Consider the following 25649-nt stretch of genomic DNA (forward strand, 5'->3'; position numbering starts at 1 on the left):
AAAGTATATATGAATAAATAAGTGAATAGTTATTATTAGCAAATCCCCATTAGCATGCTGTTCTCATTCTAATTATATCTGAATCTAATGACTCCTGAATGAAATATCTAGTTAAAAGTTGCTGAGATCAAATGGTCTAGTTGGCTCAAATTCCATGTTTAAAAGGCTTAATCATTAAAATATGGTCTTTCAGGAGGAGAAAGAGTATTGCTAGCAAAATTTTCAAACTGTATGTCTGTAAAACAGATGGGAGTTTTCATATCCCTATTTATAACAAAAACCAAAGGCAAACAGATGAAGGGGAACATAGTAAAGAAAACGCCTCAAAGTTGAGTCCGGAGAGTAGGTTGAACCTGCTTTCCAGGGAAAATCTCTTTATAAAAGAGCTGAAGTCTCTTGGGGGCAGGATGTGGGAACTCCAGACAGTGGAGCCAACTTTCTTCCATTCTTGTCCAGATGGAACAGGCCACCAAGGCTCAGAGGTAGATGGCAGGGATCAAAAGGGTACCCACCCATCTCAAACGCAGGCCCCACCTTGAGGCCCTGGTCTCCCGCCCTAGGACAGCATCTTCCTCTGAAGCCCTGCTGCACCACCTCCTTCCTTTGCCCACTTTAAGTGTTTAGTGGAGGCAAGTTTGTCCCTAGGGGTCTGTGCGGGCTTGGCTTGAGGGTGTGAGCACATAGAAAAGGGGAAGCAGATCCCAAAAGATCAGAGTGAAACAAATAAAGAAAGAAAATCAAAGTGTGTTGAAAGAGGCAAGGAAGAGAGCCTGGGAATCACAGCAGAGACTGACCCACAGAAGAGACAGAGAGCAGTCCCGGGTCCGCACAGAAATCCCACAGGTGGGAAGGATCTTTGAACTCCCTTGACCATACACATCCCCCAGACACAGCCGGGTGGCTGGCACTTCTCCTACCCCCTAGGAAAAGGGTGGCTTCAGTGCTATAGGAAGCAGTTGCCATGGGGGGAGGCAGAAGGAGAGAAGGAGCGAAGGAGAAAGGAAGGCCCGACTAACTCTGCATCCTCATCAGTCAGGGACAGGGAGAGATGGCCCTCCCCTCTCTGTCCTGCATGGTGCTCTCCTGGGGGTCTTCTCCACCCTCTCTGCCCCTTCACCCCAGCACTGCAGGGCCCTTAGGGCAGGGGCTGTGCCCGGCTCCCAGGGGTGTCTCCCTGCTCCTAGCCCTGCGCAAAGCTGCCACTGTAACTGAAGGAGCTGCATCTACTGCCTTTCTAAGGAGCAGCTAAGTGCCCAGCCTGAAGCTGGGTCCAGGCAGAGATGAGGGGTTGTTGGCCACAATGGCTCACAACGTAGCCTGAGAAGATGGTAAAACCACCCCCACTTTCTGACCTTTGAAAGGGCATCCTCCAGTCTGACCCCAGGGCTCCCTGCCAATCTGTCTCAATTGGTTTCCAGGCAATTCCCCTGGGAGCGGGATCAGGCAGGGGGACTAGGCTGTGCACTTCTGCCTGATGACATGTCACTGGGCTGGCAGGCTCAGAGACAGCTTCAGTGGGATCACCAAGAAGGGGGCCGATGAGGCTCCGAGTTGCTAGAGGTGCCTTGTCTTCCCCTCTTCCCTTCAAGGAGGGAGCCTCTGGCTCTTGTCCCCATCCCAGGACAATTACTCCTAAGCCAGGCAGCAGTTTACATGCTTACCCCTCTCAACATGCTTTGTGGGTTGGTATAATGAAGCCCATTTTTCAGATGTGGAAACTGAGGTTCAGAGAGATTAGTAAATGTCCCAAGATTACACAACTATTAAGAGATGGATCTGGGTTTTGAATCCACGTCCGTCTGACTCCCAAACTTGCTCCCTCCCAGATAGACGCCAAGATGCAGGCTCAATGCCTCGTCCTGGAGGTAGTGCGCAGCCCTCTCCCCTGACCTTGGAGAGGATGCCTGGCTCTCTCATAGCCCAGAGGATGTGCCTGGTGAGACTCCAGTGGAGAGAGGTGAGCATGAGGCAGAGGGAGGAGGGGAGAGACTCTGGGTGGACATTAATTCAGGGATTTTCTCCAAAATGGAGAGGCTGGGTCTGTAACAGGCTGGTAGTTATTTCTCCTCCTTTCGATAACATGATCCTGATTCTCTCCAGGGACCCAGAACTCTGTGTTTTAAGAGAGCCCTCTGCATCTCCCACTCCTAGAGAGTCATGAGGAACTAGAGCAATGGTGAGTATTTGCCCAGAATTGGACGCGGGAGGGAGGAGGCTCCTCGAAGGTCATGGCCAACAGACTGCATCAGAGCAGAGCAAAGACCACCACCCACCCCTAAGAAGGATCAGTGAGAGAAAATCTGTCCCCTAAATTGAGTTCAGCCAAGTATGTAGGTGTAAGGGAGGTTGACTTGGTGATGTGTGTATGGTGGCGATTTGGAGGGGTGTGTCTCAGGGGGATGTGGCTGTGTGCGTGCGTGCGTGTGTGTGTGTGTGTGTGTGTGTGTGTGTGTGTGTGTGGTGGGGAAGTGACACCAAATCTACTGCAACTCTCAGTCAGCTCACACCTAGCTTTTGCTCACGGTCAATGGCACACACATAAAAGGCAATTAACATTATGGAGAGTCAGTCTAACCTACTTGGGACCCTCTCAGCCTGTCAGAGTTACAGGGTTCGGTGCTCACCATAGTAACAGCATTTTCCTGCTCAAAACTTGTACTGTGGGATTCCCACAGGCCAGTCATGGACAAGCTAAACCAGAAGCAGCAGCAGCCCACTGATTGACAGTTACATATCACAGGACTTTACAGTTATGAACGCAGGCTGCTATTGTGTGCCCCGCCCCAACCCGGTCTTTCATTATGTCAGTGCAATTGATTACATCCTGCCACAGTTTTGGCTTTGAATTAGCCTTTGTTTTATGAAATAATGTTCTGAGGCATTGGCAGGTTTTTTTCCTCTGATATCCTTGGCAAAATAAAAAAATTATCAACCCTGTGTTTCCCCAATTGTTTGGAAATGTTACTAGTCAGTGAAATCCAAGCCACGGGAACACCTGATTTAAAGTCTCTTATTTTTTTTTATGGCCACACCCATGGCATAGGAAGTTCCTTCAACAGGGATGGAATCTGAGCTGTGGCTGCAACCTACACTGCAGTTGTAGCAACGCTTCATCCTTAACCCACTGCATTGGGCCGGGGATAAAACCTGACCCGAGAAGCTACAGTCAGATTCTTAACCCACTGCATCATGGCAGGAACTCCTAAACTCTCCCATCTATATCCCACTTGGGGGAGGAGAAGAGTGGAAACGGAGCCACGGACAGTCCACGCCACCTCCCCCGCATTCTGAATCAGCAGCAGCAATCTGCTACCTGATAAGGGGGAGAGTGGATTTTTTTTCTCTCAAAGGTGTTTCTGTTTTCTCAGCAGGTGAGGGATGCCTGGTTGTTCAAATTTGCCTTTTCTAAGAAGATCTGCTGTCATTGTATGCTTGGCACAGAATGCAAGAGAACATCCTAAAATCGTACCGTGTGCCGATAAAAGCTGGGTTCTCATAAACCAGGAGCATCACATTTTCATAGGAATCCAGGGATTCATAAAGGAGAGGCGCCGGGAGGGAGCAGGCTCTCTGCCCACACGTCCTGAGCCTCCAAGTTTGTTTATGCATAATTGCCACGCAGGTATAAATTAGAACAACAAATGCATCCTGCCTGGCAGTGGTGGCACCAACCCTGTAAATAATTATAATTTAATCTTATAGCAAAGAGTTCTGAATGACTCCCTTAACGATTTCCTCGGCTTAATTCCTTCCCCACTGAGGGACTTAATAGGAAAAGGAATACTCTTGCAGATTTGTTTCACTCCAAAAGTTTGGACAACCGTGTAGATTCCCACCTGGGGGTAGAAGCGGTGGGAGCCCATTTGGCCCATGGATAAACAAGGGAGTTGAAGAGGCCTTGGGGCTGAAAGAGAGGGAAGTGGCAAGGATATTCATCTTGGGAACCGTTTAGAGAAGTGAAAACTTGGGGAAAAAAAATCTATCAAAAGATTTGATTGAGTCAATTGTGTCAAGGCTTACAAGGGAAAGCCACATAACTGTGAGAGTCCTTTCCTAACGCAGCATGACATGGTGTACAGACCTGGCTGAGAAGATGGGCTTTCAAGTCCAACTAACCTGGAGTGGAATCCCAGCTCTGCTCCTTACCAGCTGTGTGACTTCAAGCAAGTGACGTAACCTCTCTGGGTCTCATTTTCCTCATCTGTTAAGGGGAATACTATGCTACCGACTTCATAGAAAGTAAGAAGAAATTATAGCTCTAAGAGCTTAGAGCCAGCCTGCCACATATTGATAATAAATGCTCAATAAATACTGATCATTTACTAAGTAAATACTATTATCACACCTGTCGTATTTTGGAAGCATCTATAATGATATAGGAAAAATGTACATGATATGGTGACAAGTTAAAAATATATAACTTCAGATATATATTAAGATCCTAATTTTGTCATATTAATATATATACATATATATTCATGGCCACTTAGCTCCATCTAGGCAAAGCAAAAAGACCAAAAGGGAATACATCAAAATGTTAATACCTGTTGTTCATTTCTCTATACATTTTAATATCTTCCATGTTTTCTGTATCATTTCTCACGTAATGTATTACACTGACGATCAGAAAAGTAGGTCTTTTACAAAAAGGGGCGGAAGGACAGAAGGTCTCCAGGTTGGGCAGGTCTCGGGGAGTGCAGTTCAGTGAAGAGTCATCTAGACTTTCAGCCCACCTCTAAGTACCGAATGTCCAGCCGCTGCCCTGGATGGGTTTGCAGGACCCCACCCTCCACTGGGCAATCTACATCCTCAGCGCACTGACGCTTCTCTCAACACCCCATCCAGGAAATAAATGACCTGACTTGGCCAAGTTCAGGCAATAAGCTTATGACACCAAGGTCTTCTGACTCCCAGGCAGGCTCGCCTTCCACTCCACCAGGAAATTTGTGTGTCCTGGTCCCCAAAGCTCAGAGTCCACACGTGGGAGGAGTCTGTCCCCATTTTATCCTCTCTCATAGTCACACCTGGCTCCTACAGCGGGTCTGTCTGATTTCCTCACCCTCAAAGGGCCATGTCTTACTCGACTGGCCTTTCTGTCACACGGCATGAAATCTGCTACAAAAGGGGTTTTCAATATCAGCGGACCCCTGTTTTCTTCCTCTCCCTCCCTCCCCTTCCCCACCAGCCTCCTCAGGCCGATGACCGCCGTGTCTGTCTTCCCAAGGCACTGTCCATCCCTAACTCTTGCAGCTACCACTTTCTGCTTCACTCCGAGCCCCAGGTGACCCCCTCCGAGGCCCTCAGTCTCAGGCAGCATCAAGCCCTGCCTTTCCCAGCCCCGTGCAGCAATGCAGGCTGCAAAGATGCACACCTGAGTGTATCCTTCTACTGGCTCCCAACCGATGTGCTAACGCAGGTCCCCCCTGGTGCCCTCGTCCTGATAACAGAGCCACAGGACTATGAGAATACGTTCTGAATGCCACACCACCTCTCTGGAGGCTTGTCACCCAAACAGGACGCTCCCTAAGCCAACTTCAGCCTGCCTGGGTCCCGTGGGTCCCAGTCTAGAGACCACAAGCAGCTAACGCCACGAAGCCCTCATCATCCTCTCCTCCCAAACCCGTCAGCACCGGGAGTCTCCACGGCAGCAGAGCGCCCCTCGCCAAGGCCCATGCTTTGTGGTAGAGGCAGACGAGGATGGGGAAAATGTTAGACTTCCTGCAGAGAATGAGATGTAATGCCTTTCCCGTCTCAGAGCCCTGGGTGGGGAAAAGCAACTGCCACTCAAGCTTTTATTCCCCTTGTTGGGTGCTATGAATATTCTTCCAGAAATGGAACGATAACTCAGATCATTTCTCTGAGAGCCTGTCCACATCCTGAGACCAGAACATTGTTAATCTTTTCTTTTAAAACTAATGCATTTTATTTACTTAAACAGTTTTATTGAGATACAATATGCATTTTTTTTTCTCTTTAGGGCCACACCCATGGCATGTGGTGGTTCCCAGCTAGGGGTCAAATTGGAGCTGTAGCCACCAGCCTACACCACAGCCACAGAAACACTGGATCTGAGCCGCATCTGCCACCTACACCATAACTCAGGGCAGCACCAGATCCTTTAACCCATTGGGTGAGGCCAGGGATCGAACCTGCATCTTCATGGATACTAGTCGGGTTCGTTACCACTGAGCCACACCCGGAACTCCAGAACTTAGTTAATCTCAATGCAAGTTACTCCACCAAGGCTCATCCTGAGATTCTTCAGCAGGGACATGTTGCAAATCAGACACCAAAATCGCTGTAAAAATGTCCCCAGCTCTAGGACTACGCAGTGATTTCTCATCACAATGAGAGGAAACTCTCCAACAGTGGGCCTAGGAAGTGCCAAAGGGACTTCTGGCTGCAGTTCCAGGCACAGTACAACTGAGCCACAGTTGCAGGAGACGGGCGGGAACACAGTGTGCTTACCAGAGGGAGGAGCCTTCGGTCCCCGTGACTTCCAGAAAGTCGTAACCGTCCTCCAGCTGGAAGTCAATAAACACCAGCGCGATAGTGTCCCCCAGCTCAGCCAGGATGGTCCAGGTGCAGTCGGCGTTGTTGTGGTACTCCGCGGGGAAGTGTGGGCTGGAGATGATACCGCTCTGGCCCCGCAGGGTCCCGCCGCACGCATCGTCCGCTGTGGCAGAGACAAGAGGCTCATGTGAGTCAATCCGGTTTCCAGGCTCTGGTACTCATCATACGTTTCACCCCTGAGAAGCAGAGGGGGTCCTGGAACACGACGCACAGACAGGATGCGCTGAGACCCTAGTCTGAACTGGCTTCCTAATAATGACATCAAATACTTCCAAAGCCCTCATCATGTGGCAGGCCCTGTTCTGAGGATTTTATTTATTACCGTTCTCATTAAACAGATGAGGAAACCAAGGCACAGAGAGGTTAAGGAACCTGCCCGAGGTCACACAGCCAACGAGCTGGAAATTGAACTCTGCCCTTTAGAGCACTTTCTTAACTACTACACCACACTGTTCTGCAATGACCAGGAAGGAAGGAGAAATTAGCTGTCACAGTTATTTTCGTGGTCACGACTGTAGTGAATAAGATGTTTCCTCCCACCAGATCTTAGTAAACTCAGAAGTGATAGAATAGAACAAAAACTCAACACAGCTCCCTGAGGCAAAACTCACAGGGCATTCCAGGCTCTTCACAGCCTGGCTGGCCCTCTGCCATCTTTCCTCCTGTCCCTTGGGCCAGGCTAGCTTGGTTCTAGTGCTGTGCGTGTGCTCAGCCCTCCTGTCCTTTGTTAATACCATTCCTCCGCTCAGGATGCCTCTTGTCCACAGCAAGTCATGCTTTGAGACCCACCTCCAATGCCACCTCTTGGTAAAGCCTCATTACCCCAAGGTTTTAGTGACTTCTCTCTCCTCTGTGCTCCCACAACAACATGTGTGACTTCAAACATGATACTTCCCACTGTTCGAATGCCCTGTCACATATCTATCTGTCATTCTAAGATCTGAACTTGCTGGGAATCCCAGGGCAGGGACCATGTCTTGGTCATCCTGGTGGCACATCCTGGTGTAATGCCACCACTCCAGCCTGAGTTCCAGCTGTTACCAGATATTCAGAAACAGTGATCCCAGGAACATGGTCTGACATAGAAGAGTTAAAGGCACTGGCTTTTCAATCACTGCAGACATCAGTGTGAATCCCTCCGCTGCAGCTTCCAGCTGGGTGACCTAGCGGAAGTTATCCAAATTTCCTAATTCTGCCCTCCTGGAGTTTGTATGCGAGTTAGCGATTATAATCCACTTAGCACATGCTGTATTAGAGATGCAGGATGAATTGCGAAGAAAGGAGAAACACACTATCAGGGTTCAAAGGTGTATCAGAGGCAGCAGAGAAACAACAATCAAAGCTACTAGTTACTGAGCACTTATACCGCATCAGGCACTATCCTAACTTTCTATCTCTTGTAATTCAAACTATCACCATATGAAGTATCATTCCCATTTTACAGGTAAGGAAAGCAAGGCACAAAGAGATTCAGTTATTTGCCAAAAATGGGCTTGTAGTGATTAAAGGAGCTGATATTTTAAGCCCAACAGTCTGATTTCAGGGCCTATGCTCTTAACCAAACACACTCTTGTGTCTCAGGAGTATAATTCACACTTTGAGGAGAGAGATAAAGCAGTATGTTACTTTGCTTGGGTGAGTCAATTTGGGAAGGTGCCATTAGAGCTGGGTTTTGATGCCTGAACAGAGGAGGTGCCATTAGAGCTGGGTTTTGAAGGATGAATAGGAGTTCACTAGATAGAGAAGAAATGGAAAGGTGTTTACGAGAAAAGAGAACCAAAGGTCACAGGCATGGAAGCACAAAAGCACAAGGCATATCTAAGATAAGTAGTTCTAGGTGGCCTATCAGAATGAACAGAGAGGAATGATGGGCGATGGCAATGCAAATATAGGAGACACACAACAGAGAACACTGGGCCCAAAATGATTGGAAGCAGTGCACTATATTGAAAAGAAAATATATTTTAGGGTCAGGAAAGTCTAGATTTGAATTTAGCTTCCACAATTTGCCAGCTGTGTGATTTATTTCTCTAAGCATCATTCTGCTTCTCTGTACAACAGTTTCTTGTGACAACTGAATGGGATCATTAATGTGACTGGCTGTGCTAGATGCCTGACCAATGCCAACTTCTCCTTCTGCTTCATCTTGAGGATCAAAGGCAGCGAGGAAATATGATTAAATTTGCATTTTAGAAAGATCCCTGTGCCTGTGGCATAGACAAGGTTTGAGTGGGGGGAGCAGGCAGGATGCTCTTGGTAGCGCAGAGTCACCAGGTGAGGTGAAGTCCCGGTGAGGTCCGAGCTGATGCCATGGGAAGGGTGGGAAAAGGACCTGGTGGAGAGCTGGTTAGGAAATAGGGTCTCCAGGACTAGCCGTCAGGAGGGAGGAATTCCAGGCTTTAGGCATGAGCGTCTGGATGGATGAAAGGTGCCACTTCCTGAGGCAGGGGACCCGGGACAGGGGCACCTTGTGGTGTGGAAGGCAATGGGGAGTTCAGTTTTGGACTCCAAGGCTGTGTGCAGGTGACATCCCAGTGGAGAGAAGGAGTTGACATCTGGATACACAGAGACAGGATGGGATGGAGATGAAAGCGAGCTTATTCAGTGGCCCTGAACTATTCTTAACTACTGTCACTCAGTGGCCCTGAACTGTTCTTACTATTGTCACTTTACAGGGTCAAGGTCTGTTTCAAGAGAATGAGCCCATTTCCAAATGCCAGCTCTTAAGGATGTATGAGCATGGAAATGAAGGGGCCTCACTCAGTAGGAACTTATGTTTCCCGCCCATGCTCATTAACTGAGCACCTACTATGTGCCAAACAGGACATGCACCACATCTTGAAAAGCTTAATTTCATCCCACCCTGTTGTTTCTCAGAGTGAGGGTAGCCAGGCAGTTCCGAGTGGCTCCTCGGAACTGATATAGCCAAAGTGCTAAGGCCCAATAATAGCATATGAGACTTAGGAAGGCTTCACAGAGGAGGCAACATTTGTGCTGAGATACTCATTCATTCATTCAACAAACATTTACTGAGTGCCTACTATGTGTCAGACACTGTTCTAGGTGCTAGGGATTCATTTGCAGATAAAAGAAAAGAAAATCCCAACCTTCATGGAGCTTATATCTCAGTCAGAGGGAAAGAAATAATACCCAAGACAAATAAGTAAACCCTGTGGGCAATGAGGTGGTGCCAGATGCAGAAGGATGGGGAGTATCCTGCACTGGAAATGGGGGCATGGACACTGCAGAAAGGGGGGTCAGGGAAGGCCTCACTGAGAAGGTGATATCTGAGCCAAGACCTGAAGGAAGGAGAGAGCACGAGCCAGGTAGTTATCTGGGGGAAGAGCATTCCAGATGGAACAGCAAATGCAAAGGCCATGGTGTGCAGAGGCCTGCTGCTGCTGAAAAGCATCAAGAGACTCATGGGCTGGAGCAGTGGGAGTAAGGAGGAGAGTGGTGGGGACAAGGTCTGGGCTCTTTTTTTTTTTTTTTTGGCCGCACCCACGGCATATAGAAGTTCCCAGGCCAGGGACTAAATCCGAGCCACAGCTGGGTCCTACACCACAGCTGTGGCAACACTGGATCCTTAACCCACTGAGGCAGGCCAGGGACGGAACCTATACCTCAGCAGCTACCCAAGCTGCTGCAGAGACATGCTAGATTCTTAACACACTGCAGCACAGTGGGAACTCCCAGCTTGGGCTTTTACTTTAGAGAGATGAGAAGCCAGTGGAAGGTTCTGAGCAGATGCGTGCTCTGATTTGTAGGATCCCCTGAGCTGCTGTGTAGACAATACACCAAAGAGGAAGAGGGCAGAAGCAAGGGGCTTGTCGAGGCTACTGCGATGATTTGGAAAAAAGATGACAGTGTCTCGGACCAGGTGGCACCAGTGAGAGGGAGTCGGCATCTGGTGGCGTTTTGAATGCTGGGCTGGCCAATCTACTTGAGTTGAGAGATGACTGGCTGGTAAGACTCGGGGGAGAGGGTGTCCCGGGCAGAGGAAAGGCAAGGGCAAGGCAGATGCAGGGCTGTGTGTGGCATTTAGGGACTTAGGGTTGCCTGAACTCAAAGGTCAGGGCACAGATGGCAGAGCTGGGCTGGGCAGGGAGGTGAGAGCTGCACTGTGAAGGGCCTCGGATGCCAAGGAAAGGGCGCGGTTCTAGTGTCCTTTCTCAACGCCTTCCCTTTCTCTTTTGCTACCTCCAATCCAGGTTCCCAGGTCCCGCGAAGGAGGGAGGGAGGGAAGGCAGGTGCGCCGTGCCTGGCTCTAAATCGAGTTTGCCAGTGCTGTTTGTTTGTTGTATCGAGCTGCACTGTATTTCCACCCTGGGAGTCTCTCTGGCAGGAGCCTATGAAGTCAGACATCCAAGGCAGAGTTTGTTTCCCTCTGATGTAAATAACTTCGCGGTGACCATTACCAAGGAGATAAGCTACAGGAGCCGGCAAGCGGGAGATTTGTCAATATCTCTCCCAGCAAGCACCGCGCCCGCCGGCGGCAACAGTCCCGCGCTGGCACTGTCCACACCAGGTGGAGGTGTCTACACTCCTAGCCACAATGGCTTCATCTTGGCTGCACTGAACGTTAGGAAAATCATGGTAAAAGAAGGGACACTTAGCCTGGACCTTGAAAGAGGAGTAGGAGTGTGGAGGGGGACAAAAACCAAGGCATTGGGAGGCACAGGGGCCTGAATGTGTGCCGCGTGCTTGGGGAATGGCCAGCTTTCTTTCTCTCGGAGGAAGGTGCAGGATGCAGGAGTTGACATGCAAAGGGAGGGGTCAGCTCAGAAAGGCCCTGACGGCCTTGATGAAAGGGGGGATTCTGCCCGCAGGTGTCTGGGAGACCTGCACAGTTTTCTGTAGGGAGTAAAAGCCCAGGTCAGCTTTAGGAAGACGACTCTGGTGCCCGTGTGATGGTGCTGTGATTAGTGGGGTGGCGAGGGTGGCAGGTAGAGGAGAGGACAGCGAGGAGAATGCTGAAGAAGGTGTTGTCAGAGCCTGAACTCACAGCTGTGGGACAGAAGGGAAGGAACCGAAGAGATTCAAGAGCCAGGCAGGGGAGAAGCCAGAGGATGTGAGTGACCTTCATAGGGAGTGGCCTGGGAAGGAGAGCAGGAGGGAAAGAGGATACAAGATTTCTAACCAGGCAACAGGGCTGATGATGACAGCAACAGGGGATGGTGATGGCCCCTTCCCTGCCCACGTGCTGAGTATGAGTGTGAGAGAAGGTGGCAGGTGGCTAAGCACGTGGGCCTGGAGCCTGAGAGGCCAGAAGTGGGCAGGATGAAAAGGGACCTGGCTCCCAGAGCAGGGAAGGCTGGGGACAGAGGCAGCAGGCAGGAGCAAAGGCACCTGAAAGGAGGCTGAGAAGGAGCAGTCGGACAGAGGGGAGGGGAAGTCCTTGGGTGGGAAAGGGAGGGAGCCGTGTCCAGGGAGCAGGGACTGTGAGAGGGGCCAACCACCATGTGTGCAGGGGTCTCCACGGTCTGCACATCTAGATGACAATACAGCAGCAAGGGAGGCTGGGGTGGGGGCAGGTCATGAGAGAGAGGTAATGACTCCACGTTGTCCTGTCTAGTTCTGGACTTAGGAACCCAACTAGATATCCCATGCTATTCTCAGCCCAACCTGACCAATACCCTCCCTGTTCTCGCCTCCCACTAAGCTCAGCCTTCTTCCGGAGCTTCCTGTCTTAGAGGGAGGATGTCAACACTGCTCAACCCGTGCTTTACCCAGAGGCTGGGGGACACCCTCAACCACCCTGAACCCCACTCTCAACCAGGGACCAAAGCTTGTCCGTCCTTCTAAGGGCTCTTTAATCAGTCTCCTGCCTTCATTGCACCTGCTCTACTCTAAGCCACACCATGGTCCAAGTCTGGTTGTGAAACCTCCCTTCTGTCTCTGAGCATCCTTCCTGTTCCACCTCACCCATTCTTCAGACAGTGGATCCCAAAAAGTACAGACCTGATGATGCCACGCCCCTCTGTAGGAACCTTCAACAACTCCACTGTCACCCAGGAATGAGCAGATTATCTGGGGGTTGACAAGAATCTCACAGGGCCTGGCGTCATACCCGCCTCTCCCCACCCACTTCCCATAACCACCCTGGGCTCCTCCCAGCTCTTCTAAGGCACCAAGCATCTCCCTGCCCAAGACCTTTGAAAGCACTACTTCCTTGTTCTGGAGCCTTCTTCCTTATCTCCTTGGGCCTGACTGGCCCCTCCTCAGCCTTTAGATCCCAGTCTAAGTGTCACTTCCTCAAGGATCTTTCCAGAAACAGAAAATCCCTTCTCCCCATCATATACTTTCCCAGCATCACCATACTTTCCCCATAATTAACTAACGGATTGATGATGTAATGTAGTTAAGTATCTAGACAGTAAACTCCATGAGGGCAGGGGCCATGTCTGTTCTATCCCCAGCATCTATCACATTTCCTAGTGGATGGCAGGCACCCAATAAATATCTGTTAAACAAATAAATGAAACTGAAGCTCAGAAAGGTTCAGTCACTTTCTGAGGTGATGCAGTAGGTGGCCAGGCCAGGACCTCTGCTGAGTCTCTCTGGCCCAGGACTGCTCCCCTAGACTAGATCACACCTCCTGAAACTGAGCAGAACCCTGCAGAATCTTCTTACGGACAGACTTTTCCTTGTGCACCCTACCCCTCCCACCCAACCCCGGCCCCGTCTGGCCTGCCTCATGTTTCTGAAAAAGCTGTAGCCTCCTAGGCCTGCCTTGAATTCCAAAGAGTAACTTTAATCAGGAAAGTGAGAAAATGCAGAAACAAAGGAAAATATTCAGGCAAGTCAAAATCACAACAGTTTAGTCATAAAACAAAGTCAAGGACTTTTAGTTCCTCCTCGAAGGCTAGAGCCATATCCTCGAGTTGTTTTGCAGATATCAAAACCCTTAGCAGGTGAAAGAAGCTAGCTGCATGCTGATCACCAGCAAGTAGACCCCAGATAGCCTGGAACCAGAGGTTGATGATATTGACCCCCAAACTACCACTGGTTACCTCACCTCCAACCAATCAGAACAATGTCCATGAGCTGATTGGGTACCCTGTGACCCTCTCCCTTCCCTGGCCTTTAAAAACCCTTCCTTGAAAGCCATCAGGGAGTTCAGGTCTTTTAACAAGAGTAGCCCATTCTCCTTGCTTGGCCTTGCAATAAACACTGTACTTTCCTTCACCACCATCCCATGTCAGTAGATTGGCTTTGCTGTGTGTCAGGCAAGCAGACCCATGTCTGGTTCAGTAATACTCCCTGCTTGATGGCATTTGGCAAGCCATCCCGAAATATCCGAACTTCCCAGTTTTAGTCAGTGACTCCTAGACTGTGCTGGAACTGATGACTCAGGAGCTTATATGCCTCTCTGGCCAGAGGCACAGTCTACTCTGAAGATGGCCCCATGGATGCTGGAGTTCTCCCTGCCTCTAAGGCTCCTCTGACACCCCGTTTCTGCACCATCCTGTTTTGATTGAAGAGGCTGTAAAAGTTGTTTGGAGATTTTCCCACACTTTCAACAAGGCATCGTATTTCACAGTTACAACTTCAGAGTCGTAAAATATAACCTTCAGCTGACACCATACTCCTAAAATATTAATTTACACTTTCTCCTTCTCCAGCAATGGGCATTCTCCATTGCCACTAAGTCATGTATATTCTAGGGTGCAGGTGTGTTAGGCTGATAGTTGCCTTTCCAAGTTTATGACTTTATTTATGATCGTCTTTAAGTTCTGCTGAAATTTCCTCAATTAACTATAATTTTAGAAAACTATCCCTCAGCTTCCTTTGATGTCTGTTAACTCTCCAGTGACTCACAAATTTCCAGTAGGGATGGAGGGAAAGCTGCATCATACCATTCCCTGCCCCCTGCACATTCAGACCAACTCCAGTGCACAATCCTGGATGTCTAGGAGCTCTGGAGTCCTTGGCAATGGGGTTCTGTCCATATCCTCCCTCCCCAGGGCCATTCAGCCTCTAGGGAAAGGGAAATCCCAAAAGACCCCTACTGGGGAGAAGCTGCTTTATTACAACTCAAGCGCAAGGCTGAGTGCCCCCAAACTGCCAGCAGCACTCCCCCTTTCCCTTACACTGTGTAGCTCAGTGTCCTTGACTGGGGCCCCCATAACCTGCTTCACTTCATCACTCCGCTAGGCTGGGGGCTCAGGATTCTGCCCCATTTATCCTTAGCTTTAACAAGGACATCCCTTCTTAAGATTAAGAAATTACCAGTTACCTGAAAGCATCATTATTTCTTCCATCCCCAGACAACTTCCATAGAAACTGCCTCCTGAGGTGTCCTTCCAAGAGGATATATGGAGATTGGACCAACCTCTTCTCTGTTACACTTTCCTTATAGACAGTTGTTGCGCTAGACGCTTCACATGCATTTTCTCAAACTGCTCAAAGAGATGATGTTAATTCACCCACACTTTAGAGATGAGACTCAGAGAGTTTTAAAAACTTTCCTGGGGTCACATGACTACCACATATTAGAGTCAGGATTTGAAGCCAGAGCACTCTGACTCCAGACCCATGCCTTTATCCACCTGTTTCTGTGCCTCCCTGGCCTCAGTGGCTGCAATGCCTTTCCTGACAAGGGCTCCTGGAGGCCCCCAATCCTGGAGAGCATTTTCCAGGTGGGAGAAGCTTCTTTATGCTCCCCTTCTCCTCTGCCTGAGGGGACTGAGGCAGGGGCTGTGTGCTGCTCCCACAGCAAGGACCAGCCGCCCATGCTCAGGTAGAGGTGAGTGAGTCCTGGAAACCTTGGTCCCCCAGAACCTGGCCCCCACCTGAAGTGGCACCTGCCCAGCAGAACCACCTAGGCTCTTCCCCTGAGGCTTCGCACCAAAGGAGCTCCTGGGGCAAGTTAAAAAGGAAAGTCAAAGAGGAACCACAGGAGACAGGGCAGCCCCTGGCCTGGTGGATTTACTCAGGGGATGCACCTGTGAGAGGGCCAAGTTCTTAGGCCCTGGACCAGGCCATAGGAGCCCTGGAAGTAATGGTGCCATCATGCACCTCCTGCCATGGTCACAGGCCATCGCCTCTGTCTGCAGGTGAGGCTGGCCAAGATCATGGCTTGGGCAGAATCACCTTCTAGCTGTGGGACCACACACCATTCCAGGCCTCCACTTCCTCACTGTACTATCTCAACCTCCTGGGGTTTTTATGACTATGAAATTAGATAAAACAGGGTCTGGCATAGTGCTTGGTGAATGCTGGTCAGTAGTGGCTGCAGCTGTCAGAATGATGACAGCTAACTGTCACTGTGTCATTACTGTGAACAAGGTGCTCTGCTGCTTGCAGAGCATTTATCAACTCCAGCCTCACTTCCACCTTATGAGTTAAGTACTGTTGCTATTATCATTTGCAGGCTAGAAAACTTGAGCACAGAGAGGTTGAGTAGCTTGCCAAAAGCCACTCAGCTAGTGGGTGTAGCAAGGCCAGAATTTGAATCCAGGTGGTTGGACTCCAGAGCTCATGTTCCGAATGAGTCTGCTGGATAATAGTTGTGATGGCAAAGGAGATGGGAGAAGGACTAGTGAGCCCACTGGGAGTAGGGGGACCCCTACTGGGAATGCAACCTAGGTGCCATGGTCCATGTCGAGGTCCCATGCTCAGAATCACTCATGGTCCACACTGCCTGGCATGGTATTTGGTGCTTTCTGTATGTTGTATGATTTGATCAGCACAAGGGGGGGCCACTGTGCAGCGCCCAGACCCTTCCTGGCTATCCCTATCTCTTAGGGTCTTAAGTAGGATTTCTTATTCTTCTCTTGATCTCTTGCAAGCTCAGAACTTCCCCCAGCCACAGAAGTGATGCTCCTACAGAGAGGTCTCACAGGCACCTCAAACTTGATGTGGACAAAACGAGCTCTCTTAATTCTCCTTAGAGCACACAATTCCTGCTCCCTGTTCTAGTCACCCCCATTTCAGCACTGGCATCCCACCACTGGCATCCCTGCCAGCACTCCAGAAAGGGCCTAGGAGTCAACTTTGACCCTTTGCTCCATTAGCACCTACATGCATTCCATCAGCAAGGCTGTCGGCTGTGCCTCCAAACCATGGCCCCAATCTACCCCCTCTCCTCCATCTCTACCATGGCCACCCTTGACCGAGATGCATCATCTCCAGCCTGCATACCTGCCATAGCTGCCACCCAACTGGCCCCCAAGGTGTAACTGTGCCAAAGGCAATCCCTCTCCCTTCTAGCATCCAGAGTGATCGTTTTTTTTTTTTTTTTAAATTAAGTTCACTTGTGCCACTCCTCTGCTTAAAACTCATCCCCGGCTCCCTCCTGAGTTTAGAACCAAACCCCAACTCCTAGTCCTGCTTCACCACAGCCCCACCCACTCCCACCATCTCCTCGCCTGACCCTACTTTGCCCCCTGGGCCTGTTTTCTATTTCTCTAACATGCCACCCTCTCTCCCACCTGGGGGCCTACTAGTACCTGCTGTTCCTGTTGTCCCCTCCCCAGGTCTTCAACAATAGGCTCCCTGTCATTCAGAACTCAGTTCATCTCTCACCTCCTCAGAGACCTCGCTTGACAGCTCCCTTTAAAGCAGGCTTCCTTGTTCCTAGCTACATTATTTCCCTCATAGTTCCTATCATGAGATGAAATTTGTTTCTTTGATCTTTATCTGGTTTCTACCTCCCCAGAGCTAAAATATAAACTCCACGAGATCATGGAGCTTGGTCTGAATTGTTCATCACTGCAGTTTCTCTGCATCTGGAACAACATCTGGTGCTTAACGGGCAGTTAATAACTAAGGATTGAGCCAATGACTGGCTGGCACATAGTAGGCACTCAATCAAAAGTTGTTGAAACCCAAGTGAATGAACAAGTAAGCAATCAGCCCTTTTAGGCCTCCCCACATGTCCCTACATGAAAACTCAGAGCAGCTTAGCTGCACACCAGTGACCCACAGCTCTGAGCTGGCACGGCTAGGGTTGAATGTAGACATGTTGGATTCCATGCTTTTTCTGTGCCCAACACTCTGCTTCTGTCTCATATTCCGCAGAGCTTCCTCCCCCTGGGACTGGAAAAACTGGAAGGCAGCCAGGCACTTGGAGGCCAAGCTGCTACAGACCAAACACCCGTTTCCCTGGGTTTGGGGCAGGTTTGGGTTTGGCTTGGACCGCATAAGTCAAGTCTTTCTTGTTCAGGCTGCTTTCTCTCCACCACCCGCCTCTCAGCCCCCAGCACACTTGAATCTCTTTCCTCCACTCCGCAGCCCTCTTTGATACAAGGCCAATGCCCCTCACATGTCAAAGAACCCTTGTAAAATCCACATGATCTTCCTTCTTGAGGATCAAAGAGGTTCCACGAGGCTCAGGGCACCCAGGGACCTCTGCCTTTGAACAAGTGCCCAAAGTGACACAAAGTGATGGGAGACCTTCCCCCTTCTCTCTGCCAAGCTGGGCTGGTAGCCTTGGGATGGGCCTCCCTGGAGGTCAGGCTCACACCTGTTCTGTCCCTGGCCCCCAGCTGGTGCCCTGTCTTTTTGGTCTGTGTCTCCAGACTGAGCCTACCTCTCAGCCAGGCAGGTGGTATTTCCTGTTTGAGGCGGAGGCACCCCAGTCTCCGACCTGCTCCATGAAGCCTTGGACTCAATGAAGTCATGTCTCTTGGAACTGCTGGGAGGTGGGCTAACCTAGGCCAGTAGTTTCCCTTTCGGAAACACATGCCTACATAATCCTGATGGTGAATTAGACCCATCCAACCATCCATTCACTCAGCAAATATTTACAGACCACTGCCCAGTGGATGAGGTTTATCCACTCACAGATGCCAGCCCTTGAGAGTTCTACACACGAGGGAGAAAGGCCAAAAGGCTTTAATCCTCCCCGAGTCTGAACCCGCTAACTCTGGCATGACTGTAGCTCCTGGCACCGGGCGACATGCGAGGGATACACTCTGCTCCTATTAGCTCGGCCTCCTAAGGAAGGCGGTTTGGAAAACCACTTTCAGAAAGTCATGAGCAGTATTGAGGATGCTTCTCAGGCTCTTCTTGCAGCATGTGGTGAATGAGGATAGAGAAATGGACCCGAAGCCCCGGGGACTCCGAGAGCAGGACAGCATTTCGTTCCCTCCCAACTTTGAGCAGAGCCTCATCTCAGGCCCCTCTGGCCCTGGGGAGTCTCCCAGGCTTGAAGCCTTTCTGAAAGCAGGATTTCCATGCTCGGCTGGCTTCTCTGGCATGCATGTTCTGGAAGGGAGCCTTTCTGGTTTGGCTAATTACAAGCTACTTAGAGGGGACTTAGGTCAGCCTGGGACTCCTTCCAGAAGGGTTCCATGCTAAGGAATCTGAACTTGACCCTGTTAGTGATAAAAAGCCACTGGCAGGATTCTAAGCAATGAGTGGTGGTGTCAGATCTGTATCTTAGGATGTTCACTCCTGGATGGAGAATGAATTGGGATGTGTGTGGCAGGGGGATTGGAGATGCTTGGCAGTAAGATGGGTGAGAGTTGGGAGGGCCTGGACCATCAGCAGCCGGGTCCCCTGGACAGTGCAGTGACAGAGGCATGGTGGGAAGGATCTGCCAGGACAAGGTGGTTAAGGATGCATGGAGCAAGGAGGGTGAGGAAGTAAGATGCTACTGGCATGTCTGGCTTGACCACCTTGGATGGTGACATGCTTCACTGAGCTGGGCAGGCAAGAAAAAGAGCAGGTTTGGAAAAAGAGAAAGAGTTAGGTTTTAGCATTGCCACATTTGCAGCGCCCTCCAGGGAGGGGTTCGGGAGAGGGTGATATCCATGTGGGTCTGGTGCTTAGGAGAGAGGGAGGCTTGGAGGGAGAGATCAAAACCATGCAGTGGATGAGAAGGTCTAAGAGATGCAAGAAGTTCCCAGAGAAGAGGCCACACTGGGCCCTCCAGCATTTAAGGGGAAAGATGGAGAAAAAAGTCAGTGGAGAAGAAGTGGGGAAAGAATTGTTGTCATCTGAGAGTTTAAAAGAGAATCAGGAGTGACCTGGGAGAGAGTCATGACCCCAGAAGGCTCTCCATGCCCATGACTTACTGCTGTGATGTGAACCCTGGGGGAGCACTGTCACCGGCCCACTCTGCCCACTGAGGGGCAGCCTTCACCACTCCCCATGCCTGGACCTGCAGACCCTGCACTGCAGGGCCATGATCCGACTGGGCAAAGCAAGATGTCCATGAGGTGGCCCTTGTCACTCATGTTTTCTTCTTTTTTTTTTTGGCTTTTAGGGCCACACCCTCAGCATATGGAGGTTCCCAGGCTAGGGGTCTAATCGGAGCTATAGGTGCCAGCCACAGCCACAGCAATGGTGGGATCCAAGCCACATCTTCGACCCACACCACAGCTCATGGCAACACCGGATCCTTAACCCACTGAGGAAGGCCAGGGATCGCATCCGCATCCTCATAGGTTTTAGTTGGATTCATTTCACTATACCACCATGGGAACTCCTTTTTTTTTTGTATCTTTAGGACCGCACCTGCAGCATATGGAGGTTCCCAGGCTAGGGGTAGAATTGGGACAACACCAGCATTCGAGCCACATCTGCAACCTACATCACAGCTCACGGCAATGCTGGATTCTTAACCCACTGAGCGAGGCCAGGGATTGAACCTGCATCCTCATGGATGCTAGTCAGAGTCATTTCCCCTAAGCCATGATGGGAACTCCACTTTCTCACTCATTAAAGTTGTACTGAAGTAGATTTGATTTATAAAGTTGTGAACATTCCTTACCTTTGACTAGTGGGTTACCAAGAAAGATAATTTAACAGCAAGCCCCAGAGTTTCCTTCAAGTGAAAGCTCTCTATATTCAGAGAAATACCATCCTATACTGAAATAGCGTGGGTGGGGAAGGGAGACATTAGCCTGTAAGGAAATGGCAAAGCCAAGGGCAACTGGGTTCCTGTGCTTAAGAAGTAGACAGAAATCCTGAAATAGGGCTGAGGTTGAGAGGCAGCAAAGTGGAAAGGACTGGGGAAAGGAGAGAGGGGGCGACACACATCACAGGGAAGCTGGAGCCTGCCAAGATAGGAGCCAGAGAGAAGCTTCTATGGTGAAGGGCCAAAAGGTTTTGGGGTTCCTGAATGCTCTCACTTTCATTTTAAGCCAGTTTATGTTGAGACATAAATTCCCAGCATTGCCACAAACTTTTCATAAAGACTCTGCACCATGCAAACACCTGTGTTAGTGGCTTTAGATTTTGCTTTTTTTGGGGGGGGAATCAAGAAAAGTAGGCCAAGTTTTCCTTCTAAGTTGGCAGAGTGGAACCAAGGGAGATGAAGCATGGTAGTGACTTCAAGGTTCAGAGGAAGCCAACAGTGACAAAAATTCCTGAAAATATTGGGAAAGATTGTAGGTTTCCACCACATTAAGATGGGATGTTGATGTGAATTGTACTTCACAGGACAGGGTGATAGCCCCCCTGCCTCTGATATTTGGGCTACACTTGTTTTCAGTTTCCATATTGACTAAAAGAGGATGATAGTTATAGTCCCATAAAGAGAGAGCTATGTTTTCTGTTTCACAGCTTAAATGCTCAACTTCATGTACTATCATGTTTCACATTCTATTATCATGTCACAACTCTGACTCTCCTCTTGGGAAGGTGAGAGTGTTACACTGTGACATCTGCTGGGCAGGGAGTGGGTACAGGTGCTATGAGGGAGAATGGAAATAGCAGATCCAGGCCATGGGTAAGCCACTCAGGGCCACACACTTGTGTGCAGGTGCCAAGGTCTCATCTGATTGGTTTGGTCATTCCTGGTTTCAGTCACATGGAGGGAGGCATGTCCCCACTTAGAAATGGGGCCTGAGAGGAAGGGACTGTGGAAGGCAGGAAAGGAGACTCTAGCTCCTTTGGGCTCCGCCAAGAAGGACCAACAAGCCTGAGGTCAATACCATTGGTTGAGAAGGGCTAAACAAACATGGCAACTCAGATTGATTGGTTATGGCTTGCCTGTTGGGAAGGAATTCAAAGCTGCCTCTGGACTCAAGAAGGAAGGGTACTATGATCAATTAATTATGTCTGCCATGGGAGTGGGAGAAGAGGAAGAGACCTATGTGCCAAGATATTTTTCCATCACTTGTAGAGACAGTTAAGAGGGTGTGAGCCTATGGTGGGAGAAGGAAGCTGCTTCTCCTTGAGCTAGTTTTCTATGTAATGATAGAAAACCTTCCTCTAAACTTGAATCCAAGGAGAGATACTTGTCCCAATCATTTCTCAACTCCTTGAAACAATCCTCCTAGACTTATACCTGAGTGTTCTGGGATCCATGGAACTGAAAGATGAGAGTTTCAAGAAGACTGGTCCAACAGTGTAAAACCCTTTTGAGAGATCAAGGAATATCAGGGCCAAAACAATTCCCATCTGCTTTGGCAACACAATGCAGAATACTGACAGCAAAGGCTAGTTTGTAGAGGAATAAGTGGGAGGTGAGGAGAGACAAGGCTGGACAGAGCTTTGAAGATGCTGGGCATTTGCTGGTGGTATGAAGAAACTCTTCCCTGTAATGTCATGGTCTCTGTATAAGGTAGTTAAAAAATATCTACATGCATTATAATCTCAATATATATTTATGTATCTATTCATAATATATGCATATGTGTAATATGTATTAGACAAGTTGGAGGCATAACTCTCCCAGACTTCAGACAATACTACAAAGCTACAGTAATCAAAACAGTATGGTATTGGCACAAAAACATGTGGGTCAATGGAACCCAGAAATATACCCACACGCCTACAGTCAATTAATCTTCAAGAAAGGAGGCAAGAATATACAATGGAGAAAAGACAGTCTCTTCAAGAGGTGTTAGCAAAGTTGAACAGGTGCATGTAAATCAGTGGGGTTAGAACACTCTATACACAAAAATAAATTCAATTATGGCTTAAAGACTTAAACATAAGACATGATACCATAAAATTCCTAGAAGAGGACATAGGCAAAACATTCTCTAACATAAATTGTACCAATGTTTTCTTAGGTCAGTCTCCCAAGGCAATAGAAATAAAAGCAAAAACCAATGAGACCTAATCAAACTTACACACTTTCACACAGCAAAGGAAACCATAAACAAAATGATGATCTAGGGAATGGGAGAAAAGTTTACAAACAATGTGAGTGACAAGGGCTTCACTTCCAAAATATACAACCAGCTCATACAGTTCAACATCAAAAAACAAACAAACAACCCAATGAAAAATGGGTAGGAAACATAAATAGACATTTCTCCAAAGACATCATCCAGATGGCCATCAGGCATATGAAAAGACACTCAAAGCTGCTAAGTATTAGAGAAATGCAAATTAAAACTACAATGAGGCATCACCTCACACAAGTCAGAATGGCCATTATTAAAAAGTCTACAAATAATAAATGCTGGAGAGGGTGAGGAGAAAAGGAAACCCTCCTACCCTGCTGATGGGAATGTAACTGCTGCAATCAGTATGAAAGCAGCATGGAGATTCCTTAAGAAACTAAAAATAGAGTTGCCATATGATCCAGCAAGTCTACTCCTGGGTGTAGGACCAGAAAAGATGAAAACGCTAATTCAAAAACATACATGCACCCCAATGTTCATAGCAGCATTATTTACAATAGCCAAGACATGCAAGCAACCTAAGTTTCCACTGACAGATGAATGGGTAAAGAAGAAGTGGTATGTGTATACAGTGGAATATTACTGAGCCATGAAAAGAATGAAATAATGCCATTTGCAGCAACATAGATGGACCTAAAGATTCTCATACTAAATGAAGTAAATTAGATGGAGAAGACAAATATCATGTTATCACTTCTATGTAGGATTTTAAAAAATGATATAAATTCACTTATTTACAAAATAGAAAGAGACTCACAGACAAAGGGAACAAATTTATCGTTACCAAAGGGGAAGCTTGTGGGGGGATACCTTGGGAGTTTAGGATTAACAAATACACACTACTACATACAAAAGAAACCGCAAGGTCCTACTGTATCGTGCAAGCTAGTCAATATTTTGTAAGAACCTATAATGGAAAAGAAGAAAATCTGAAAAAGAATACATGTGGTTTTGAGTATATGAGAGGGCTGAGAGGAGGGCACCATTAAACAGAGAGAGAGGAACGATGAGGTTGCGGGTTCAACCCCTGCCCTTGCTCAGTGGGTTGGGGATCCGGCGTTGCCGTGAGCTGTGGTGTAGACACGACTCGAATCCGGCGTTGCTGTGGCTCTGGTGTAGGCCAATGGCTATAGCTCCGATTCGACCCGTTGCCTGGGAACCTCCATATGCCACAGGAGCGGCCCTAGAAAAGGCAAAAAGACCAGAAATAAATAAATAAATAGAGAGAGAGGTTGAATTTATTGAAAAGAGAAAAGAATCGATGCCAGGGTGAGGTCAGAAGGAAAGCAGCAGGGAGTGAGCCATGTACAAGACACTCTGTGTAACATGAAATGATGCATCTTCTGAGAGAGGAGGGCAGACCAGCTAAAACCATATTTGCTGATGTAAGGGAAGACTGAGGGAAGGCATACCTGAGGGCTAGAAGGTCCAGAGAGACCAAAAAGCCCCTAGAATGCCTGGGGACCCTGAGGGCCCTTGGTGGCCCCCAGGAATGGCCTCCCTATAGTCAGTGACCCACATCCCGCTGGAGTGGATGGAGACTGGGTCCCATTAGAAGCTCCAGCATCCCTCCCTGGTGCCCCCCACCCCTTGGACCCTCCCTGTCCACCTACCTCTGCAGGAGGGCAGCGGAAAGTCCCACGTGGCACTGTTCTCGGAGCTGGCGTGGCAGGTGAGCACGGCGTGGCCCTCCAGGAAGAAGCCGGGGTTGCAGCTGTAGCGGACCTTATCGCCGAGGTTGAAGGTTGAGCCCTGCTGGACACCGTTGGGCAGCCTCCCGGGGTTCCCGCACGTGTGGCTGGGGAGAACTGCGAGCAGAGGGAGAGACACGCGGGCCATGAGCCGGGCTCCAGCCTCAGAGAAAGCAGCAGTGGGGCACCTCCCTGGGCGACCCTCCTCCCTGCGATAGGAAAGGGCCACCCCCTCAAGGCTGCCTGGTCCCTGAGTCCTCAAAGAGGTCACGCATAAGCAATTTATACCTGGACATCCAGGTTTCCTGCCTTGTTTCACGTGCAGCCTTGAACGTGACGTCTGAACCCTCGGATAAGCCTCAGCTAAATCGGTTTCACCTGTATCCTGCCTTGACCAATCAAGATCGTTTTAACTGTTTCTGCAAAAGACTTGCATGTCCTCCAAGTGGCAAGGAGCCTGAATGATAAGGATGTTTGCCTGAATTGTTTCCTAGGAATTTGTGGTCTAGTTCAAGCTGAGCTGGATAAGACTGGATAGGACCACGGACCTTCTAACTGGGCATGCGCAAGTGTCCGCTCAGTGACCTTTTGATGTCAGCAGGCCCCAAACTCCACCCTCAGATGGTGCTAAGCACCCGCCCCCACAAACGTGCAGAGGCCCGGAGCTTAGTTACAGCTGCGCAAAACGGTGATTACTGCCCCTTTTCCCCGTCAGCTTTCCCCACGCTGCCCACGCCTCAGACGGCCCAGCTTCTTTCATCTCGAACCCATAAATCCCCGAGCCTTCAGGGAGGCCGATCTGAGACTTGTCCTCCCATCTCCTTGCTCAGCGACCTTGTGAATAAACCCTCTCTTTGCCGCAAACCTCGGTGTCCACATTTTGGCTTGCTGTGTGCTGGGCTCAGTAACACATCCACCCATCCCTGGAGCTGCCCCTGGGGAAATCACTTTCATCTCTTGGACTTGGTCTCTGTGATTTCAGACTCTACAATCCTGTCCACTAAACACCACAGTAGGGACATAGATAATGGCACCAAGTAGGTGCTCATTAAATCCGATGTCCTTTCTTTCATGTCTATCTGCCCTGGCAGTCAGAGGGCTACTTTGGCCCAGCGGGTTTGGGGGAGTTGAAGGGGTCATTAGTGCTGGAGTAGGCAGTGAGGTGGGGAGACAAGAACCTGAGTTCTGATCAGACTGACCCATTTCAAGGGGAAAATGGGGAGCTGGAGACTGTGACATACACCGTGCCAGCGAGCCAGGGCAATGACGGCCAGCCACACGGGCGTGCTCTTTA

General features: G+C 49.3%; 1 protein-coding gene and 1 long non-coding RNA gene across 15 annotated transcripts in view; one reads left to right on the forward strand and one right to left on the reverse strand.

Annotated features, from left to right (window-relative positions):
* The window catches only part of CSMD2 (CUB and Sushi multiple domains 2), a 646878-nt gene that overhangs the window by 403992 nt on the left and 217237 nt on the right, over positions 1-25649 (reverse strand). For 10 of the 14 annotated variants that reach the window (XM_084963760.1, XM_084963751.1, XM_084963750.1 and 7 more), the window contains 2 exons: positions 24278-24472; positions 6469-6676 (listed from right to left, as the gene is read on the reverse strand). In XM_084963760.1, the coding sequence (XP_084819886.1) occupies positions 6469-6676; positions 24278-24472 (403 nt within the window). Of the gene's footprint in view, positions 1-6468; positions 6677-24277; positions 24473-24643; positions 24892-25649 lie in introns of those variants that run through there. The other 4 variants (XM_084963755.1, XM_084963762.1, XM_084963754.1 and 1 more) reach the window with 1 other exon arrangement.
* On the forward strand, positions 16804-24693 carry LOC146402663 (uncharacterized). The gene is made up of 2 exons (XR_014807448.1): positions 16804-19812; positions 23843-24693. It is a non-coding gene; the product is annotated as an uncharacterized LOC146402663 (long non-coding RNA).

Source organism: Sus scrofa, chromosome 6 (assembly GCF_054392235.1).
Source record: "Sus scrofa isolate SSC_HxYL_T2T_F1_AM1 chromosome 6, Sscrofa_HxYL_maternal_Yorkshire_Landrace_v2.0, whole genome shotgun sequence".
NCBI classification, from domain to species: Eukaryota; Metazoa; Chordata; class Mammalia; order Artiodactyla; family Suidae; genus Sus; species Sus scrofa.